This window comes from Lutra lutra, chromosome 4, assembly GCF_902655055.1.
Source record: "Lutra lutra chromosome 4, mLutLut1.2, whole genome shotgun sequence".
Lineage (NCBI taxonomy): Eukaryota > Metazoa > Chordata > Mammalia > Carnivora > Mustelidae > Lutra > Lutra lutra.
In genome coordinates, this window is record NC_062281.1 from 128,616,973 (window position 1) to 128,639,408 (window position 22,436).

Below are 22,436 nucleotides of genomic sequence, written 5' to 3' on the forward strand. Positions count from 1 at the left end.
ATTATGTGATACACTAAAATGACCGTGCATTTGCTTAGCACAATATTAAATAGGGAAGTCTTCCTTTGTGATTTAACTAATCACTTGAGGAAAAGAAAATGTATAGAAGTTGTACATAATTTAAAACTGATGAAAAGAGAAGTAACACCCAAATGTAAAAATAAAAAATAATTAAATAAAACTTTGATGATTGATGAATCATGTAAGATATGGATATTGAAAACAAAAGTCCTTATATTATGATTTTTATGAAAACCCAAAGGACAGAGATCTGTCAAACCAGCCAAAACTTCATCAACCCAGAAGAATATAAAAATACAATAAAATTAATGAAATTAGCATTCTTCATCACATGCCAAATGTATATTGCAACTTGTTTTTAAAAGACGTATGAATTAATTCATAACAATACATTTGCTATTCTATAGACCAGACATAAATACACAACCCACTAACATCAGTGGAGGACTAGATGGATATGCAAGAAACAAAATTGCCCCAAACAAACTTAAGCCTACATACTCTGTATCTGAAGTGACACACTATTTCATTTTGAATAATCTCACACTGGTTCATTAAAAAATTTAATTAATAGTAATGGTTATTTTCTCAGACAAAACTTATAGCTAAAATTATGGTATAATTTGTATAATTTAATGATAATTTGAAAAAGAGGGCACAAATATCAAAACCAATCTTGCCTATAAGGTACCAAATTCTAATAATTATTTTCCTTTAGCCTGTAAGATCTTTATGATTTTTTTTAAACACATACACATTCAATTAATAACATTTCTGTTAATGATAAAGGATAAGTGGGACACATACATTTTTGACACAGGCATTATCTGGGTAGGTATCAATGTCATATGTAATATTACATGTGTCTGTCTATAAACATAAAAAGTAAAACAAACAATGACATTTCTAATAAATTCTGTTGAGTAAATTTATTATAAAATTTTTAAAAACCATGGAAAATTTCTGGGTTTTTTTTTTTTAAGGAGGGAATGTATTTAGATGTGTAAACCGCTTGAGAATTTGCTCTGGATAGAAACTGGCATAAAGCCAGATGGTAAAAGACATATAATTAATGTTTTAGGGACAATTTTTAATCAACTATATAAAGTTTGAAAGGGGTATGCAAATGATACAAAGTACTAAAACAAGGAGGAGGGGCATCTGGGTGGCTCAGTAGGTTAAGCATCTGCCTTGAGCTCAGGTCATGATCTCAGGAGACTGGGATAGAGCCGCACATTGGGCTCCCTGCTCAGTGGGAAGCCTCTCTCGCCCACTCCCCCTGCTTGTGTTCCCTTTCTCGCTGTCTCTTTGTGTCAAATAAATAAATAAAATCTTAAAAAAAAAACAAAACAAAACAAGGGGAAGGGAAAAATACAGGCTTAAAATGAAAGTATAAGGGATGGGTATAACAGAAACAAAGACACAAAAGGAGAGGAAAATAAGGAAAAGAGATAAGAATATATACAATCATACCTAATGTCAAAACAATTCAAATGATTCTTTGCATTAAATTTCAGTATTAGTGAAAATCATGCAATAGATAGTGTGTCACTACTGTACAGTATATAGGAATTATAATTCTATTCTTTAGCATGGAATAATTTGGGAAAAAAAAAAAAAGCCAGACTTATTTCTGCCTCGTGCAAACATCTAGAAAGGTAACAGCAAATTAATTACTGGTTTTTGTTTTGTCTTTTTTTTTTTTAAGGACAAAAACTAAAAAGAACAAATACTTCTCTGAGTATAGCTATTTGCAAGTTTAGTGCACAGTATACAATACTTCTGGAGAACTGAAAAAGTAAAAATTTGAAAGTTAGATGTTCCAGAAGATATCCACATTTTCCTTTCTAAAACAGCACAAGAAATAACTTAAAGAGTCTGAAAATAATATTTGCTTAACACTGTTCTTGGTCTATAGACTAGGTTACAGGAACGGGCTCCAGAAAGACAATTCTTGGCAGCTCTGACTGATTCCACTGTTTGGGAATGGATGCTGTATTCCTTTTCTAATTTGAGGACAGAAACCATGATAAATTCAAATGAAAGTGACTTTAAGGAACAAAATTTTGGTTAGCTCAAAAGAATACAATGTTCCTCTAGTGGCACAGGAGAATGATTATGTAAGCCACCAACACTACACACAAGAGAAATAATATAAAGATCAGTGCACTCAGTAGGCTTCCAATCCTACAAATGGTATAGAAAATACTGAAAACATAAAAAGCATCCATTTCACAGTAACACAGGAACACAGAGCAGGGATGAAAAGAAAAGATAATCTGTGTTTGGCCTTTAACTGATACCCACAAAAAAACAATTTATCGAAACTGTGGGCAGAGAGGAGAGAGCCCGCACCTTTCAGAGGACATGTTAGAATGTACTACTAGTATATTGGACATATATTTATCTGAATTCAGTCCTTTGGTTTTAAAAATATTGATAGTTTGGACATAGAAATCTATCAGGAATAATGACCTAGCTTTTGAGGTTCTGGAAAAGGCAATTTCATTATTTAGTTTAAATCCACCTTTTTAAAAGAGGGAAGTGTGTAAAACTTTCTCAGATCATTGCTGCTAAAGATAATTGCTGCTAAAGAACTTCAATTCAAATGCCCATGAATCAAGGTTACAGGATACATTTTTTTTTTAAATTTAAAAAAGTAAAGAAGAACACTATTAAACAAACTAGCTTATGGAAAATTACCTAACATACTGAAACTTTTGGTTGTCTAAAATGCTTTTTTCTACTGAAAGGGCAGAATACAATTCAGCAGTATGAATTCTGAGGTTAGGAGGAAAACTACACAGAATTAGAGCAGGAGCTTAAGACTACTTATGAAACTTCCACCTGAATTTTAAATATCCTTCTACAGGATCTAGTGGATGTTGTCAAATTAAAAAATAGACACATATGCAAGGTTTTGTTCTATCTATTTTATTTACTCTTAAGATTTTAACCCTGAATCTGGTAAAAGAAATGCTCCTGTAAGGACAAGGAAACAAAAAAGGGAAAGCACTTGCCTCAGTTACTACAATGGTAGCTTTTACCGGGCATTAAAGTTACCACAACAGCAGGTAGCCATTCAAGTAGCTCACGATTAAAACCGAAGTCAATTCCTTCTTTAGAAAACTGTGAGCCAAACCAATTTGTCAGCAACTGGTATTGGGCAAAAGTACAGATTTCTATCTGCCCTAGTGAATAGCTAATTCAAGTTTGTTTTCTGGAAAAACACTAGTCTTAAAAGCCAAACACTTAAGAACACAGACAGACACTTGGCCAGCATCACACTGTGGCTTCCTTCCACACTTCATGAAGCTAATTGGAGGCCCGAGTCTGTTAGTGCTCTGCATGCATAATGGTTTTGTAGGCCATAAACATATGCTTCTTTCACATGTGTAGTCTTTCAGCATCAACGAGGAATGCTGGAGGAAGTGAACACCACAAACTTCATACTTACTGTAAGGGACACATTCATACTGGACTTCAAGATATTTGTATGTTCCAGGACAGGGATCAGGAAATACATCTGACCCAGTAACTACTATGCACTGTGTTCGATTGTTGCACCTAGAAAACAAAACAACCAAATTTGTGTAACATAATCATTAGTTTCTTTTCAGTAAAGAAATCTAATACAGAACTGATTCATATTTCTTTTTTTTTTTTTTAAGATTTTTTTTTTATTTATTTGACAGAGAGAGAGATCACAAGTAGACGGAGAGGCAGGCAGAGAGAGAGAGGGAAGCAGGCTTCTCGCTGAGCAGAGAGCCCGATGCGGGACTCGATCCCAGGACCCTGAGATCATGACCTGAGGCGAAGGCAGCGGCTTAACCCACTGAGCCACCCAGGTGCCCTGATTCGTATTTTCTTTAAGCAACTAGTACCGTAAAACAAAAAATTCAACTGATATTAGGTTGCTCCACATTATTAAATACAGAGCCATAAAAATCCTATTTTATGTTGTACTATTTCTGTATCACAGGCCACACTAAATTTTCATTCAAAGTAAAAGGAAAGTAACAGTTCTCTATTATTCTACTATACATCTAGTTGGAATTTTTAGCATTTTCAACATGTACTAAGAAAAAAGTATACTTGGCATGTTTAAGAACTAAAACAACAATTAAAAATGATACTATGGTTAAACAGAAATAGTCAGAAATTGAATAGCTTGGAAGTAAGTTCTAAGAACCCATTAAAACAAAGAAGCAGCCAGGTTTTTAGGTTTATCCATTAAATCCAGTTTGTGTTACGTTTTCTATTACAGGGACTTCTTGCACTCTTCCATAACAGATAGCAAGCTGACAGATCACACCTTCAGTGCTCTGGCTTGATCGATGACAGAACACATTTAGAGCAGAGAGCACAGTGCCTGGCACATACTGTGTCTAAGACTGTTCTTACTCCTGTCATGTTCATGGATCCCCACATGCTTATACTAAATACAACATGACTATGAACCTAGGTTCTTCTAAATTAATACTCTCTGAAATAGAATGTTAAAGAGAAGGGCACTAACATGATGTCTAAGATGTCCTACTTATTAAGTATTTTATTTTTATGTTGTCACTTACTCATCAAGATTATTAGGATTAAGGTAGAATTTTAGGTAAGATGATATTTATTTAAGTTCTATGAATTTTTCAAAATGATCTTTTTATAAGCTTTATAAAGGCAAGAACCATTTCCCTTTATAATTTGCCCTGATTACAACTCAACGGAATGTAATGTTTGCAGGGTTTTATTATATTTTGAGATAATGCATAAATTAAGAAGGCAAAGCAAGCAGAACAAGAGCATTATAACAAAATTTATTTAACGATCTGAATACCAAATATTCTTAGAGTGTGTAAAATAACTGGACTATAAAATGGCAGATAAAGAATGAAAAAAAAAAAAAAAACAACCCAGCTCCGTCTTTTTTTTAGCATGACGACTAACGAAGACAGTGGAAGGAGACATGCATTAAAGAGGGGTAGGTATGTTAAGTCATGCACCCTTGCAGCCATTTCAACTCAAACCAGGCAGATTCGTCCTTGAAGAGCAGCAAGACCTGAAAACTCCTACAGGATCAAACAGGTAAGTTTTATAGGTCAAAGTATATACAAAAACTTCAAACAAAAGTCCTAAATATTACATAAACTATAATACTGCTTGCACAGATATTAAACTAATGATAACTTTTATCACAATTCATCTAGAATACTGTATGTTATTTATTTTAAAAAACATACCACATAGAGTAATTTTCAAAAGCATAGACAATGGAAATGGTGCAGTGCCACATTCTTAGGCAACATCATGGTTTACTTCCATTATCTGCATTTCTCTTAAACTGATTCAATCATTTGAAGAAATTTGCCAGTGGTTCTCCATTTAGTGTAAATGAATTATTTTAACGTGAATCACATAACCAATTTCATATCTTAAAATTTTAAACAACTGATGAATTTAAGATTTGTCAATAGATCAGTATCTAATATTTCATATTTTCTTCTTTCTTAAATTTTACAACAATAAGAGAGTTCCCCACTTTGTTAGAGTTTCTTGATCTTCCAGGAATCCTCAACTACTACCTGGTCCTTTCCTTCCTTATACTGACTTACACCTGCAGGGATCCCCCGTTTTCTCATTCCCATACCTATCAGAAACAAGCAAATCTAAACTCCTGCGATTTGACATCCCTGTTATATATTCCCTTAGTGTGCCTTTTACAGCTACTCAACAAAACCCTGCCATGTTTTCAGGAAAACATGGCCAGAGTAAGGGAGTTGCACTCAATGTTGAAATGGACTAAGACTGTGAAGGATTTTGGACCAGGGTGAAAGAGGATATAGCCCAAAGGATTTAGGAATTTATATCATTAAAAAATAAATAAATAAATAAATAAATAAATAAATAAATAAAGTATATACTGGGGCACCTGGTGGTGCAGTCAGTTAAGCCTCTGACTCAGGTCTGATCTCAGGGTGCTGAGATGGAGCCCCATGTCAGACTCCGCACTCAGCACAGAATCTGCTTAAGACTCTCTCTCCCTCTCCCTCTGCTCCTCCCCACACCCACACATGTGTTCTTTCTCTCTCTCTCTAAAATAAATACATCTTTTAAAAAGTAAAGAATATATCGACAATTATCCATTTTCCCCCAGATGATCAGATAAATAAATATGAATATAATATGGGATCAAAAATGTCTTTTATTTGGGGCACCTGGGTGCCTCAGTTGGTTGAGCATCTGCCTTTGGCTCAGGTCATGATCCCACATCGGGTTCTCTGCTCAGCAGGGAGTCTGCTTTTCCCTCTCCCTCTGCCCTTTCCCCCTGCCCATGCTCTCTTTCTCGCTCTCAAAAAAATTAAACTCTTTAAAAAATATCTTTTATTTCATACTTTTCAATGCCACAGGATGTCTGCAAGAGGTATACAAGGGGTAAGTATTCCTTCTTCCATTACATTTTGTTTAAGAGAGACCAACACCATAAAATGAGGAACAACTATTCATATTTACTTTCTCTGAACCTTTTTGCATTAGTCATCTGACCACAAATACAAGTTCAAATGAAAGTCAAAAGCAATTACCACAGTTTATATCAACATATGATTTTTATTTCTTTTAATAATCACACTGTACAAAACATTTACTTTATGAAAGCAGAAAGTGTTACAGGGTTATAATCTTAAGTAAAATGAAGGTAAGAAGACTTAACGGAGTTCCTGAAAAAAAATTATAAAGATTTCTAGAATTCAAAGCTTCCCAAGATGTCAAAAATATTCTTTTTATATATTGGAAATACTAGAAATTGATCTTGAGAAAAAAATGGAATTGGGGGGCTAAAACGGGATCGGCAAGAAGAGAAACGCAATTGTAAGAAGAATAAGACTATCAGATTTACATACCAGTATCATGGGAAAGAATACCTAAGCTTTTGGAGAACCAAGTGATGGAAATAAAATACTTATGTACATTCATTAATGAATGAAGAAGTGAAAGCCTGAAGTTTTCAAATTCAGGAAGTGTGGGGACACAAGGGGAAAGAAAATACCAAATGTGAGCTGTTAGGACTGAGAAAAATCTGAAACTCCTTAACCAGTATATTTTTAGTAAGATTGTAAAACTATAAACGGCTCTCATTTAAGAAGATAGGGAAAGAGAAAGCAATTAACCACAGAAGCAAAGTAAATTCTCACCAACTGCTCTGCTTCAAGTTTTCATTCTAATGAAAATGAAAAGGTACAACTAAGCCAAGAAAAGAAGGCCTTCATTTGCTTGTATTCTCAGTCCCAGGCATAGTTCCTGGCTTGATTTTCTCCCTCTTCCTCCACAGAAAAAGATTTATCAGTCAAGGCATGGCTTCTATTAACTATTAGATTATCGGTATATTTTGGTAATATTATATGGATTCATTGTTAAAAATCTACACCTTTCTTAAACCTTAAGCATAAAAAATTAAGTATGAATGAAAACAAGGCAGAAGAATACGGTTTTTTAAAACAGGTGCATCTCATTTACGTCCATTTTTAATAACAGAAGGAAGATATAATCTTTTCCTAAATATTTGCTAGCTAATGAAAATTTCTAACACTAAATAAATCTGGAAATAAAATTTTTGACAATCTGTGAAATTATACCATGTTTCCTAGGAGAACGTCATTAAAAATAGTAACAACAAAAAAGATCCACTCTAATCACTGTAAATTTTTCTACATTCAACCTCTGACTTCTTTATTAAAACAAATTTTAATAAGGTGGTTCAACTACAGGAAGAAAATAATCGTTTTTAGAACTTGAGGGCATAAATGCAACCCTTGCAAATAACGACTAACCAATCTCTGGGGTATAATGTATGCTTTAACACCAACTAGTAGATAAATGTAGAAGTACCTAATAAGCACTCAGTCTCAAAGTCTAAGCATTTAATCATTTTTAATACTTAAGCACATTTCCAAAAATTTCCAAAAGTTGGCATGTACAGACAAAAGGCTTATTATTTCACATCACTGTGTTAAAACCACTGTTAAAAATATCACCTATGGTCATGATCTCAGGGTCCTGGGATTGAGTCCCGCATCGGGCTCTCTGCTCAGCGGGGAGCCTGCTTCCCTCTCTCTCTCTCTCTCTGCCTGCCTCTCTGTCTACTTGTGATCTCTCTCTCTGTCAAATAAATAAATAAAATCTTTAAAAAAAAATCACCTATGTATTATTTCTACACATTATTTTAGGTTGTAACTTTCTATCATTTTAAATATTTTTTCTACTGATTTTCTTACTAATCTAAAATATACAGAGTACAACACTCATCCTGAGAATTCCACATGTTAACTAAAATAAATCCAATAATAAATGCTTCGTAACATTATCAAATTCAAACACCAGAAGAAAAGTATTATTTCTGATATTAATATTCATAAAACTTACATTTTAATCATAAAACCCATCATCTACAATGATGAAAATCCTAAATCCTGCTTTATAGGTCAAAAGCTGCTTTAAATGGAGCAAAAAACCTGAATTTTAAAAATCAGTTTAAAACTAATTTATGCAAGTCTTTCTACTTTAAATGGAAAAAAATATTCTACTTAGGAATGAAACCAAATGTACATCTCAAGAGCTGATGAAAATAAAACCGCTAATTTTGGAGATTAATACCTATTGGTTTACTTCCTATGCATAAGGAAATGACAATACCTTTGTTTCTCAGCAAAATTCAGAGTATGATATTTAAAGTCATTGATAATGTCTAGGTTTGTGCATAATATATAAAAGAAAAATACTTTACAAAATATCTAATGACTCTCTTAACAATCACAATTAGCATATGGTAAAAGTTAAAAGTATTAAAACTGTATTTACCTTCCAGATGTAATCAATATTCTCAGGTTTCAATATTAACTTTTAAGTCATCCACAGTCATTTTTGAAATTAAGTTAAACGTTGCCACCAAAATGTATAATTGATGAAAAGGCATTTTATAAATGTGCATTATCATTAATTTACATATGTATATGGAAATTACCTTAGAAATTGTCGTGCACAAATTAGCAGTACTTTGAAGAAACATTATCTATTTTTATTTTGGGGATGGTACTGATTCATCACTAATGAAATATTAATAATGCAAACAAACTATTAATATGTTGCTTTTGCTTCATCTTTTAAAAGTGTAAATGAAAGAAAGCTCAATGCACACATTACTTATAATCTGAAAATAAACTATATAAGAATCAACAATATAGAGTACCATTTGACTTTGTTCAGAAGCAAAATCATTTGCTATTAGGGAAAATTAGTGTTTAAAAGCAGACACTTTAGAGTCAGAAAAAACTGGGGTTTCTATTCCAGTTTGTTTGTTGCCTTTACTATGAGCCCCTAAGTAATGTATTAAAGCTTACAGCTTTCTTTCAAAGTTTAATAGTTTATCTTTAAGCTTAGATGGGATAATGCAGGTGAACTCTTTGCACAATGCAACAAAAATGAAATACCAAAAATATCAATAATAAGTACTCCCTTACATAAGATGGACATAGATTTGCAAACCTGAGGGGGATCTGACTAGGGGCAGAATATCTTTATTGTTCCAGAGTAGTTCCTATCCTGTGCATATGATTTCCTACGTACAGTTTTAAAAACAGGCCAACTATTCATGCAAATTTCTTTCCTTTCCAACCCTAACCTTGGATTGTACAATGCCCAACAAATTGCTTTTACTCTTCTTCTGATTATCTTATGTTCATTATTACACTTTACCAAGTGCAAAGTATGGAGATGAGATTCCATGTGTAATCTATTGTGAGAGGTGTTTTAATCAATAGTCTATGTTCTGCTGATTAAGCGGGGCTTCTGTTTTGGGAAGATAACATTATTTCTCCAGTCATGCTCCAAAACCATTGGGGAATCTTCAGCAGATCATTAGATATGCTACAATAAAGCTTTGGTACATTCTCTTTTCTTCCTTAAATTACTTCTCCACTGTCCCATCATTCCCTGTCTCGATGGCACTGCATTATTATTGCATCTCCCCTGAAACTTGCACTCCAGCTATGTCTCCAGGCCATAGGACGCCATTTTCAATTGAAGCTTCTGCTTGAAAATATAAATTAAGAAAATTTCATTATCTCCTGCCAGGGGCCATTATTCACCACAGTTTCTAAGGAAGATTAAAATGCAAAATCTACCAACTTGAACAAATACTCCAGCATTCAACAGAAAAGCTCAGATATCATGACAGAAACCAAAAATTATGTTTGCGGAAATTGGGAGTCACCCTCTAGAATTAGTCCAATTCTTTATTGAGCCTGTAGGGTTCAGGAAGATTGCTTCACAATTTGTTTCTTCATGGCATCTGTGTACTTTTAAAATTCAATTATAAAATACTAGCAACAACAGGTCTGTTGTTCTTTCCTGAGTAATCTTCTACCTCAGTTAAAACTGCTCACTTTTTTGGAAACAAACTACATGTTTTCAAGGTACCAGGGTATAATGTAATGACACTCCTTTCCAAAGTGTCATATATAAGCAGAACATTCACAAGAGTACCCTGGAAGAGTTTAAACCACATACACATGGGGGATTATTTCTTCTTAATGAACCCAACATCTACAGTTGAATTACTGCAACTGAATCCATTCTCTCATAATAAATAGGAATGATATTCATTCCTGAGTCTCAATTATTAAAACAAAACAAACCTATTGTATGTCTGTAAGTAAATTTTATTTTACTCAAGTAAACCAGTTTAAAAAAAAATTAGGAAAGTTACCTCAAAGGGCAAAACATAAAAAGAATCAAAAGAAAAAGGATATTGTAAACCTCTACATTTTTACTGGAGGTGATTATATGCCTGGCACATAACAGAGATTCAGTAATGGCTTTTGAATGAATGAAATAAATGATGAATAGTTAGCCTGGCTATTTCTGCTTATAAATAAACACAGTTAGTAGAAAATAAATACCAGACATCCAATTCTGCTTCAATCAGCTGTACCTGATTCTCAGAGAATTCTGTCAATTTGGACATAATTTTGTATCATGAAAGCCATGATAATAGCACTATTTAAAGACAGAGGAAAAAAAGTACCCTTTAAACTCCAAATCACTTCAAAACACTAACAATTCCAAATGACCAAGACGATAGTACAGTACTCTAGGCACTAGAACTCTTGACCTTCTGAGTCCAAATTAAGAATAAATTTTTACACATGTAGCAGATGACCTTAAAATACGAATAGGTAAGTTCTAATGAGAATAGATTTATTCAAGGAAAGTAATCAAATAAACCAAGGGGATAAAAAGAAGCTATGTTCCAAGATAAAAGGTGACAATGATCCTCACAAATCAAAGAGGGAAACTGAGGTGAATATCACATCAAACCTCTCATTTTCTTATTGTATAATGCTTTTTTAGTATCTAAACTTCTATTCTGTAGAGCTAAGAAAAGTGGGTCCCGCTTTCTTTAAATATTTATTAATGATGATTTGTGAGCCTAACTAATTGCTAGGTAAACATAACATTAGGAAGCTAAATGGTGTGTAATTATTATGGAAAAAGAAGAGGTGTTCTATAGTAATGTTCCCATTTGTCACATAACTATGTTCTCATAATTTATTTAGTAACTGTGCATTCTAGTAGATTTCAATCCATCATACAGTATTTAATTCTTAGGCATGTTAAGACATTATATTCAAAGCATTACAGAATATGTGTTGTTTGAAGTATTTTGAAATCACTGAAATGAAGCTGAATTATAGAAATAAAGTTACTAGTAGAATCTCTAGGAAAATATTCTTGAATATTGGTACACGACATGAATACATAATTTGGAAAAAATAAAAATTTCTGTTCCATTCAGTTTCCAATATGCTGGTGTTTTCAAAATTTTTAAATACAAATCTGATTCCCAAAAAACTAACTGTGATTACATCTCTGCAACTGTATTTAAAAGAAAAAGGTATAGAAAAAGGCAATTGATTAATTAAGTAACCAAGAGCAAAAACACAAAGTAAAGTTCTTTCAGTACTATCAATACATAAACGTAAACCTAGTTGGCTGAAAAAGTGTACAGTACACAACAGAAATAGAAAGTCAAAATAAATAAATATCAGATAACCCACAGCAAGTGAACAAAAGCTTTGACAGTCAAATCCTGTTTAAGCCCATGTCTAAAATATTTTCATTCCATTTTTCAGTATGTTAAAAACAGGAACAACATAAAAGTGATACCTTCCACAATCATTTTGTGTCTGAATAAAATGTTAGGAATTATAACCAGACAGTTTGCATACTTTAATATTTGCAAGTTAAATGTGCATCTGAGAAACTTAATAATCCTCAAAAATTCCACATTAATTACTAAAATAAGCATTTGAAATGGCAATGCTGATTTGCTAAAAACAACTTACTATGTTTTAGAAACCTCTGAAATTCCTTGCAGTTTTTACTGGACCTTGGGGTCAGTTTAATGCAAATTAGGCTTGACTCATTCAGAGCCTTATTAATCCAGTACAAAATCTCTTGTTTGCAGAAATGCACATTCAACATAAATGTGCTTGCTTTTATTAGCAAAATAAGAAGTATTTATTTACAAAGCATGCCACTGAGACTAAGTTTCATTCACAGGGTCATCAGGTCTAACTACTTAATGAAAGGAATAAGATCATTTAAGTCAGGATAAAAACTATAAAATTTTGGAATACTTAAAAAATATAGCTTCTGTGTCCAAATTTTCAAGACCTCTGCTTTTAATAATTCAAAAAATTATTATGACCTGTATCAATTAAGAGCAATTATTTATAAAAATGTTAACCTACTACAGTTTGCATTTGCAGAAACTATCACATTTTTAACAAGGGAAATGGGAAATCACTTTGGGATGCCCTAGTTAGATTAAATTAGCAAGAAACTTGTTACCAGACCATATAAAAGACACAGCGTAATAAGACATGACCTTGCAGAGCCTTGGAGCCAATCTGTGATGTTTTTTCCTTCCTATAACCCTTGCTAATTATCTGCAAAGTTGCAGACCCTTTTGTCGTGGGTTATTTTTCTTCAAATTGTGAGGGGATTTTTGGTTTCTAAATATTTAATTAGTCTTGTTATGATATGAGAATTGTTGTACATACCAAGCATTTCGATTTTCATACTCTATTCTTCTAATTATCCTCAGATTTAGATTGCTCATCCCAAATCTTTTTCTTTTGTAATTATTTACTTCTTAAAGATCATTCGGTGAAGAAATATTTCCACCCTTATGGCTCTTCTTTTTCACAAATGGCTTTTCTGGTCCGTTAATTACCCGCTCAGAGGATTAGAGTTTGAAATAATGCAAAAGAACCTGCAACTAAAAGGAGTTTTAGAGGACAACACTGAGTAAACTAGACTTTTGTCATTGCGATTTTAAATTCACCTTAAAAGATTATTCCCTTGGTTTGGATGTGATTTTGAAAAACAAGAAAATTATGCCATAAATACATTTTTCTGCCTCCCAAGATGTTTGATGGGGCATCATTTGGTCAGCATTATAGATCTCTGCATATAAAATAAAGGAGTATCTAATCTAATTGATGGCTAATATAATTTCGGCTTTTACAGACCTCACTTTGATTACAGCACAGCCAACAAATGTTCACAGAACTCCTATACAAATCAAACGGCAAGCAAAGAAATAAAATCACAAGACTTGATAGCATGACTTTTAAAAAATTTCCATCTATAAAAAACTTAAGACTAAATACAACTTTTTGCTGAAGTGTTTAAATGATTCAGGAGAAGTATTTCATTTTTTATTAAAATGACCATATTCTACTCTACATGCCTGGGTTTTGTTTTTTGATCAAGAGGCAAGAAAGCACTGCTATTCTTTACCTGAAGTAAATTCTTTTGGCATAAAATCTTTTACATATTTCACTACTATTATTTTCTCATCAAAAATTTTCAATTAAATACACTTTTCTTATATAGCTTTTATATTAATTTATTTTCCTCATGCAATTTATGAAATATTTGGTAATAAAATATGTGGTATAGTTTATAAACAAAAATATAGGAGGGCCTTTGCATAAAAGGGGATGCAAAAGCATCAGTGAGCAATGTCTTAATAATAGGATTTGAATTAATAAATCAATAAATTAATAAACTAATAAATTAATTCAGGGAAAATATGTAGTCAACATTTCCCCAAAGGGTAAAGAAAGTGAAAACACTCTCATTCCAAAAATAAAGTGCTACATAATTAATCTAAAAGTTATGAATATGCTTCTATTAGTTATCTCTTTTTAATTTTGCACCCCATAAAAACTGTTATCTGTGTTTTCTTTATGTTGTTCTTGCTCATCTAGAAAGATGCATCAGAACAGAATTCTCACAGAAATAACTGTGTATACTTCTTTGAACTATTTTCTTAACAAGACGACCATTGGAAAGACCTTAAGTCTCTGAGGTAGAATATTTCTAGAACTGAGGACAATAGGCTACTAGTTTGCTGAACTTTTGTTTTCCATCTTACAGTGGTGCCCTCTATGCAAGTCGTTGCCATGTACTTAGGTGTGAGGGAGGCACACACATTTGCAGGAAGTATCAGCTAAGGTGGAGGTGTGAAGAAAGCCAGCACATCAACAATGCGGACCGACAGTATAATATTCATCCCTGATTAACGGAACCTGAAGTGATCTTTGTCTCTCTCCCTACAGCAGGAATTGTCTATGTAACTAATTTGGCAATTAATCACATTCTGCTTTGTGGCATCTCTTGTATATTTTGCATTTTAGCTTTTATTTAACTCAGCAAGTACGTTCCATGTTTCGAATTAACTGGTAAACTCCTCATGCTCTTGTTTACATTCTTTCCCAAACACTAAGAGTGCTGGGCACTTATTTGCATCAGGTCTCCAGGTCTCATTCAATGCCTTTAGTTGTAGGGCCTTAGTATTAGCCCTCCAGCTTCTTTTAAATCCATCAGAATGCCTAGTCCTGTTAACAGCAGAAAGTACTCACTCAATAAATACTTTCTATATCAGAATTCTCGTTCCTCTATTATTTTATTAAGGTTTTTTTTTTTTTTTAATCAAAGAGACAACTCAAAATATCCTGTTGATAGATACCACTTGTCATTTCTTTAATAACAAAGGCGGGAATTTTGTATAGATGCTTGCTTAACTTTCTGTAAGACAAGAGACGAAAATTAATAAAGACAGAAAGCTGGAACCATAGAATCTTGGGTTACTCTCAGCAGTAGAGCAGGTGTAGAAAGCTAAAAACAACGCTTAATATCTATAATCTGAATATAAATAATAAAATTCATTAGAGGCTCTTTACAAAGAGGTGGATACTGTATGGTTCATACACTCTCAAAATTAATGCAGTCTCACCTGACTGATAAATAATATGGCAAATTTCACTGGCTTACTTATGATAAATCAGAAGTAATCTTTAATCATGACAAAATATTCATAATCTAATCCTTTTATCAAATTGACTATCACTGCAGGAGTCTCATGTGTTTGCACAATTAAAAACCCCATGTTAGCTGTATATAATAAGGCATTACATTTGATGCAAATCCTTTTCTATTGAAATAAGTGCCAAGCTGACAGCAGGAAGTAGCTGATAAGAAAGCAACAAGGCATTGCTCATGGCATTCTCGATAACTGAACACCTACTCATAAGCATTTAGTCTTCAGCATATTAACCCAAGTGCTCTTTAAAAAAAAAAAAGAAAGAAAAAAGCACAGATCAAGGGAAGTGTCCTCTTACTACATCTCAGTCTCAAAGGCAAGAAATTATCAAACAAGAGACAGATGACAGATAGAGATATAAAGTAGACAAATAGGAAGGAAGGAATGGAGGGAGGGAGAGAGAAGGGGAGGAAGGAAATGAAAATTTTATATCCACCTGTGATTCTGGCACTAGAAACAGCAATATAAGACATATGCTGCTATAGTCTAGATATAGAAATACCTACAATTTTAAAAGTATAGAAATACCCTAAATATACCACATCCAAACAATATGCAGAAGGAAATTAACAAATGAATATGAAATTATGCATTACAGTTCTCTGCCATAAAAAGGGTGAACTCACTTGCTGAATTAATAAAGGATCTAAAGCCCTAGTGTCATTTTCTATATTCACATTACAAGGTTAAAAATAATTTTTAAAATACATTTTATAGAATTTTGAAAAACATGAAGAACACAGTCTTTGAAAGATCCTTCCTTCCTTAGCCTAAGTACAAGAAAAGAATTTACAGTGCCCAAAAGAAGATGCTTCATGGTATAGGAAGTTTGAAAGTGTGAGGTCAGATGTTGAATAACTCCCTAAAACAGACCTTACTCAGCATTCCCTCAACATATGGCACACCTTCCTACCTCAGGACATTACTTATCACTTTCTCTTCTCCACCAGTTTTTAGTAGTTTATTGTGCTGAGAGATTTGGTATCCTACTTATTTCTGCACACATCTCATCTTCATCACCAGACTACATCTTTGAGGGGCTCATGGTTGCTTTAAAAATCTCTGACAACATGCAGTGCATAATGCTGTGACTTATTCCACAATTTATTAACTCCATAAACATCAGTCTGTAGACTTACAAATATATATCCTTACCAGTTGTTCATAAATACCATTACTGAGTTTGGCACATTCGCTTGTACATCATATAGCTCAGGAATTATCTGGGAGCATCAGTCAATGAGTGAAAGATAAAATATAATTTTCAGAAGTCAAGTATAGTTCCATACCCATATGACAGAAACCAATTAAAACTTTCCTAATTTACATGGTTTGTGTTAGGTTTTTAAAAACAAAGAAGGCAGGGCGCCTGGGTGGCTCAGTGGGTTAAGCCGCTGCCTTCGGCTCAGGTCATGATCTCAGAGTCCTGGGATGGAGTCCCACATCGGGCTCTCTGCTCAGCAAGAAGCCTGCTTCCCTCTCTCTCTCTCTCTGCCTGCCTCTCCATCTACTTGTGATCTCTCTCTGTCAAATAAATAAATAAAATCTTTAAAAAAAAAAAACAAAGAAGGCAGAAGCTTCCATTCCATGTTATACTCCTAGCCAGAATTAGCTTCATATCAGCAACTTGTCTGAAAGGCTCAGTTCATCGTGACCTATAAAATGTTAGACTCAAGAGCTTTTAATACCACTAACACCATGTACAGGCTTGGGAGTACAGGGCTGTGTGCTGTGAAGCAGCAACACCACTCCTCTGAAAGCTGACATGCCGTCTTAGGCCACAGATATAAACGGGGGAGCATATTCAATAATGAATGTCTAGGAAACCATCTTTATCACTGCAGACTAAAGACACAACGTATACCTTATTACATTGTACATATTAAGATCTATGAAGCTATTTAAAATTTGTTACACATCTTATAAAAGTTACAGAGATATGTAATATTATCTTAATTTAGTAAACTGCATTTGAGGTTGTGTAATTCATAGCTAGGGAGTGTTAGAATTATTTTTATTTGCAAAAAAAATTCTAATTCTTAAAGTTCTACACTTAACACATAACATTACAGATTTTATGTTAGGAATCATAGTCAATTTATTAAGTGTATTTGATATATCACTATTAAGAAAAAGAAACACTAGAAGAGCTTGCTACTATTCTTATCTTTGACCCTTCAACTTTTCCATTTCAACAATCTCATTAATGTCAAAATGCCATGAGAATGTTGGCCCACTTTTAAATCTCTACAGCCTGGGCAAAGCAAACTCTTTTGAGTTCAATCAGGAGTTCTTTCTTTCTGTATTCAGCTAAAAAGCATAATAATACCACAAAGGTCAGAATATTACCTTTATTAAAGAAAAAGGATCACATGACAAAGATAAAATGCCATCTGTAGACCTGAATTGGGCAATGGGCGGCGGGGGCGGGGGTGGGTTGAGGGGGTTAAAACTATTTTAAATTGCTGTATTCCTACAATGTGTGTAGCCAGTCCCTCTGACAGGACTTGTTTTTATATTTATTAGTAGTACCTTTCTTAGGTTAGGTAACATGGGAAGCACAATCAGAGGCCGAGATCTCTGGAAGGCTTACTGTACTCTTGGAACTATCAGGGAAGCAGAATTGGGTAGAAGTCTAATGTGGCTGCAACAAAGGTGCCACAAATTCCTTAGGGAGGGAGCTCTGGAGTTAGGAGAGCACCCTTCAGAGCTGTCTCAAAATGAAGCAAAGGATGAGGAGGCCAAGCCTTTGTACTCTGGCAATCAGTGAGGGCTGCCTCTGGGGAGAAGGGTTTCAGATCCCTTTAGCCCAAGGTAGTCTTGGGCGGGGGGACTCACTGGGAGCCCAACAGCAGGCTGGGGGAAAGAGTGGCCGGTCCTGAATGGGGAATCTGAGGGCACACCACAACATCCACTACCACACCGTTATTGTAAAGAGTTTAATGAATCGTTTTCAAAAACAGTTCTTTTAATGATACTTCTCATTTTCACAGATTTTATTGCATTTCATCTTCTTGTACACCCTGACATGTCAATCCTGTTTACTAAGCAATATTCAATGGGTTTCCTATAGAGCAATGAACCTTAACAGGCAGCTTTTAATTGGCCCACATAGGCAACTGCATTACTATTAATTCCACAGCTACCGCATAAAATAAAACCATTGCTTCTCAAACTCTAGAGCAATTAGACCTCTCGGCTATTTGGCTAACTCTGCTTCATGATACCCAATGCAGTTAATTATATTTTTTGATGTTAATAGTCTCTGTCAGTCTCAAGCATAACTTCTCTTTGATGAATATTTAAATTATATTTGAATAAAAAATAATCTTGGTTACATTTCATATTCAGTAATCATCACAGCTTAATAAAGGTCTACTCATCAAGGGTTGAAATAAATGGCAATGCACATATAAAGGTCTCAAATCAACTTATCAGATAATGTATTTGTAATGATCACTATTTATCTTTCTGTCTAACATACCTGTTTATACACGTTTTCAAATAGCATAGTCTCATTCACCTACCAACCCACAAACAGATTTCAAAAGTTACTCATAAACATTTTTTAAATTATATCTACAGAAGTCCATGAATTAACAATGAGAACATCTTAGGACTGTCATAATATAATATAATGTAGGGAAAAAACCCCACAAATTATAACATATCCTAGCAAAATCGGCATACTTTCTCTTGCCTCTTCTTGCTACATTGTTTTCGCAAGTTCCAAGACTAAAAAATAAAAAGGTTTGATTTACTAAAACATTTTTTGATTATGGATCTTATAGAAACCCATGAAATAATTACTAAAGAAAAGTAACTTAAAAATATATATTTTTTTCTCCATATAAAGGCTATAATAGGACTATGGGATGAGGGCAAAGGAAACTTCCAAAAATGGGGAATGGGGAGAATGGAGAAAAGTATAAAAGCAAAGCCTATTAGTACAATTTCTTAAAAATTAGTTTAAACCACATTTAATTTAAAATGCTCTTCAGGGCCGCCTGGGTGGCTCAGTGGGTTAAGCCTCTGCCTTCGGCTCAGGTCATGATCTCAGGGTCCTGGGATCGAGCCCCACATTGGGCTCTCTGCTCAGCAGGGAGCTTGCTTCCCCCTCTCTCTCTTCCTGCCTCTCTGCCTACTTGTGATCTCTCTCTCTCTCTCTCTCTGTCAAATAAATAAATAAAAAATCTTAAAAAAAAAAAGCTCTTCATTTAGCCTACATCATAATAGAAAGGTTTTATATAAAACATTTAATGTAAACTGTGAAAAATAGATTTATCTTAAATCTTTTATTAATGTTTTATTATCTTATCTACTTAATATCCCTTAATAAATTTATTCGTTAAGTTTTTAACTTTTCACATTTTCATCCCAAATTCTAAATCTTCAGCCTATAATGTAGACACAATGAAATAAAATAAAAAAGATACAATGAAATGTCCTGAAATGCATACATCAAGCTGTGAATATCAAGTAGAACACTGCCAATTTCTCAAAATCAACATATTATAAATAAAAATGGTAGGGGTAGATTCAAGTTTTGTGAGGTCCAAAGCTCAAATTAAGGGGTACCACTTTAACGAAACAAACAAACAAACAAACAGAAAAATTGCAAGTAGAAAATTAGGTACCAAAGTGAATAGTTATCTAGGGGAAAAAAAAAAATCACAAAACAACCGTGTATCACAAGCAACAAAATCCAGAGACCTGAAATAACATTTTAATAAATTAATTGCCAGCATTCCTTTATGACATTTTCCTTAATAATTTTTCACCACAAATCCTACCATTGTCTCATATATAACAATTTTACAAATTCACTTTCTATAATTTTGGTTTTCCTCTAGAACAGCTGCTCAGAATTTGTTATTTATTACTGATGGTTTGGATACATAAAGTGAATGCCTACAAGGTCACGGGTGCTTATGTTTGTTGAACTGCTACAGCCTATGCCCCATGAATACAGGTATCCTGGTAAATTCTATTTTATCTGATACTCACTGAAAAACAGAACCATATGTTGTCTTTATAATTTTAAGTGCTATACCTGAAATGTTGTCCATGTACTCCCCCAAGAATACATAGGAGAGAACTTCTGTCTTGATTAGTTATATATGAGAACCAAATCCCCCACTTACACTGTTTAACACAATTAATAACTGAAAAGATTCCACAGACTAGCTTCTGGCTCCCTACATTTCAAACATTATTTCTTCTCCACTTGCCACATATTTCAGGTGCCATAGGACACATTCAAATTGTAATATGACATCTGGCCTTGCACATTTATGTCACAATCAGTAAGGCAATATAATGAATAATAGGAGTAATTCTAGAGGCCATTTCTTCTCCAGAACATCTAGCAATAACTAAACTGTACACGAGTGTCTGCAGAAACATAAAAATACCTCACTGAATCCAAACTGAATTTATCACCAACTAAACCTCTACTTAACAGAATCCCGGTAGCTTTTGGCTACTCCTAAGTGACCATAAATGAGGAGAAGTGTAACAGAGAAGTCAAAGAATAAAATCAAACCCTTAAGAGATTGTGTTTAAATATCATACTTCAGCAAACTTTACGAAAACATATGATCCTTTGAGCACACTGGTAGGGGCCCCAGCAGTGTCTTAGAAGAGCCTGCCAACTGAACGGTTCTAACATTTAAGATGCTTTAGCTTCATGGTAAATCCAGTTTTAGGAACAGTAGTATTTTCACAAATTACAGGTGACTTCAATAACAATGACAGATCTCTGATCTGAAAGAAATGAACAGAAAGACCACTGCTTTCTTGAGCGTCCAGCTCTTGGTTTCAGGTCAGGTCAGGATCCTGGGGTTGTGGGATCAAGCCCTAAGTCAGGCTCTGCACTCAGAGCGGAGTATGCTTGAGATTCTCTCTGCCCCTTCCTCTTGCTCTCAAATAAATAAATAAATCTTAAAAAAATAAATAAATAAAAGAAAGACCACTGCTATAATCTCAAGACAGCTTATACAGAGTAACTATCATTTCAGACACTCTAAGGCCTGGGGAGTGTTGTTTATGTGAGTTATAAAATCATGTCTGTGTTGGCTGTATAAGACATGAAGAATATTGGGAAAACGGGGAAATGCATTAAACAATAAACTTGACTGATTTGTATGAAATAAATATCAAGACTACAGAATCGCTCACTTCATTTCTTCAAAACCTGATTTTTCCTAGAAACACCAGAAATATTAGGTCCAAACCTACTATGGAATAGCAAGCAGCATTAAGAACTATAACTAAATTGCTTTATTTGCTATGTATTTTTCAAGAAAATACATAGCAAAGTAAAAAGAACAGGTCTTTAAAACCTCTAAGACAGATAAATCCGTAATGCTATCAGAAACCTAATTAACCACAATAATTTTCTTTAGACTACATACAGAGTAGTATATGGATACTGGTGTTTTTTGTTACCGCTGCTATTGTTAATACGGTCCAGGTATAATTTCATTATATGATATATAGAAAAATTAGTAAGCCCATAATAAATGACAGCTGAGCTCTTTTGAAATAATTTAATATCAAATATTTTTCTCTCTACATTTGATAAAATTAGCCATTAGAATATATTATAAATGAAATTGATTCACAATTGCTACCTGCTTTTGAGTGGCAAAGCAGAATTCCTCATCTCCTACTAAGAAAATAAAGTAAGGATTTGGAATAAAACAAAGACTAAGGATTTTTTTTCTCTACCAAATAACATGTAAGTTTTTCTTTTTTTCTTACTTAGGAATCTCAAAATAAAAAAGAAAGTTAGAATGGAAGATTCTCATTTTCACTCAAAATTATATTTTATTCTCATTTATTGCATAATAAAATATACTAAATAATCAACAGTGTATTTTCAGGCAGTGAATTTTTGTCAAAGTCTTTATGAATATGTATTAATTAATATAATTAATATGTATTAATTTCCTGGTAATAAACATGCTGT

At 33.6% G+C, this 22,436-nt stretch overlaps 1 protein-coding gene across 16 annotated transcripts in view; it reads right to left on the reverse strand.

The window, feature by feature from the left end:
* Nucleotides 1–22,436, reverse strand: part of ADGRL2 (adhesion G protein-coupled receptor L2) — a 388,797-nt gene that overhangs the window by 53,099 nt on the left and 313,262 nt on the right. For all 16 annotated transcript variants that reach the window (XM_047725544.1, XM_047725542.1, XM_047725545.1 and 13 more), the window contains one exon: nt 3,479–3,588. In XM_047725544.1, coding sequence (XP_047581500.1) covers nt 3,479–3,588 — 110 coding nt within the window. The remainder of the gene's footprint in view (nt 1–3,478; nt 3,589–22,436) is intronic.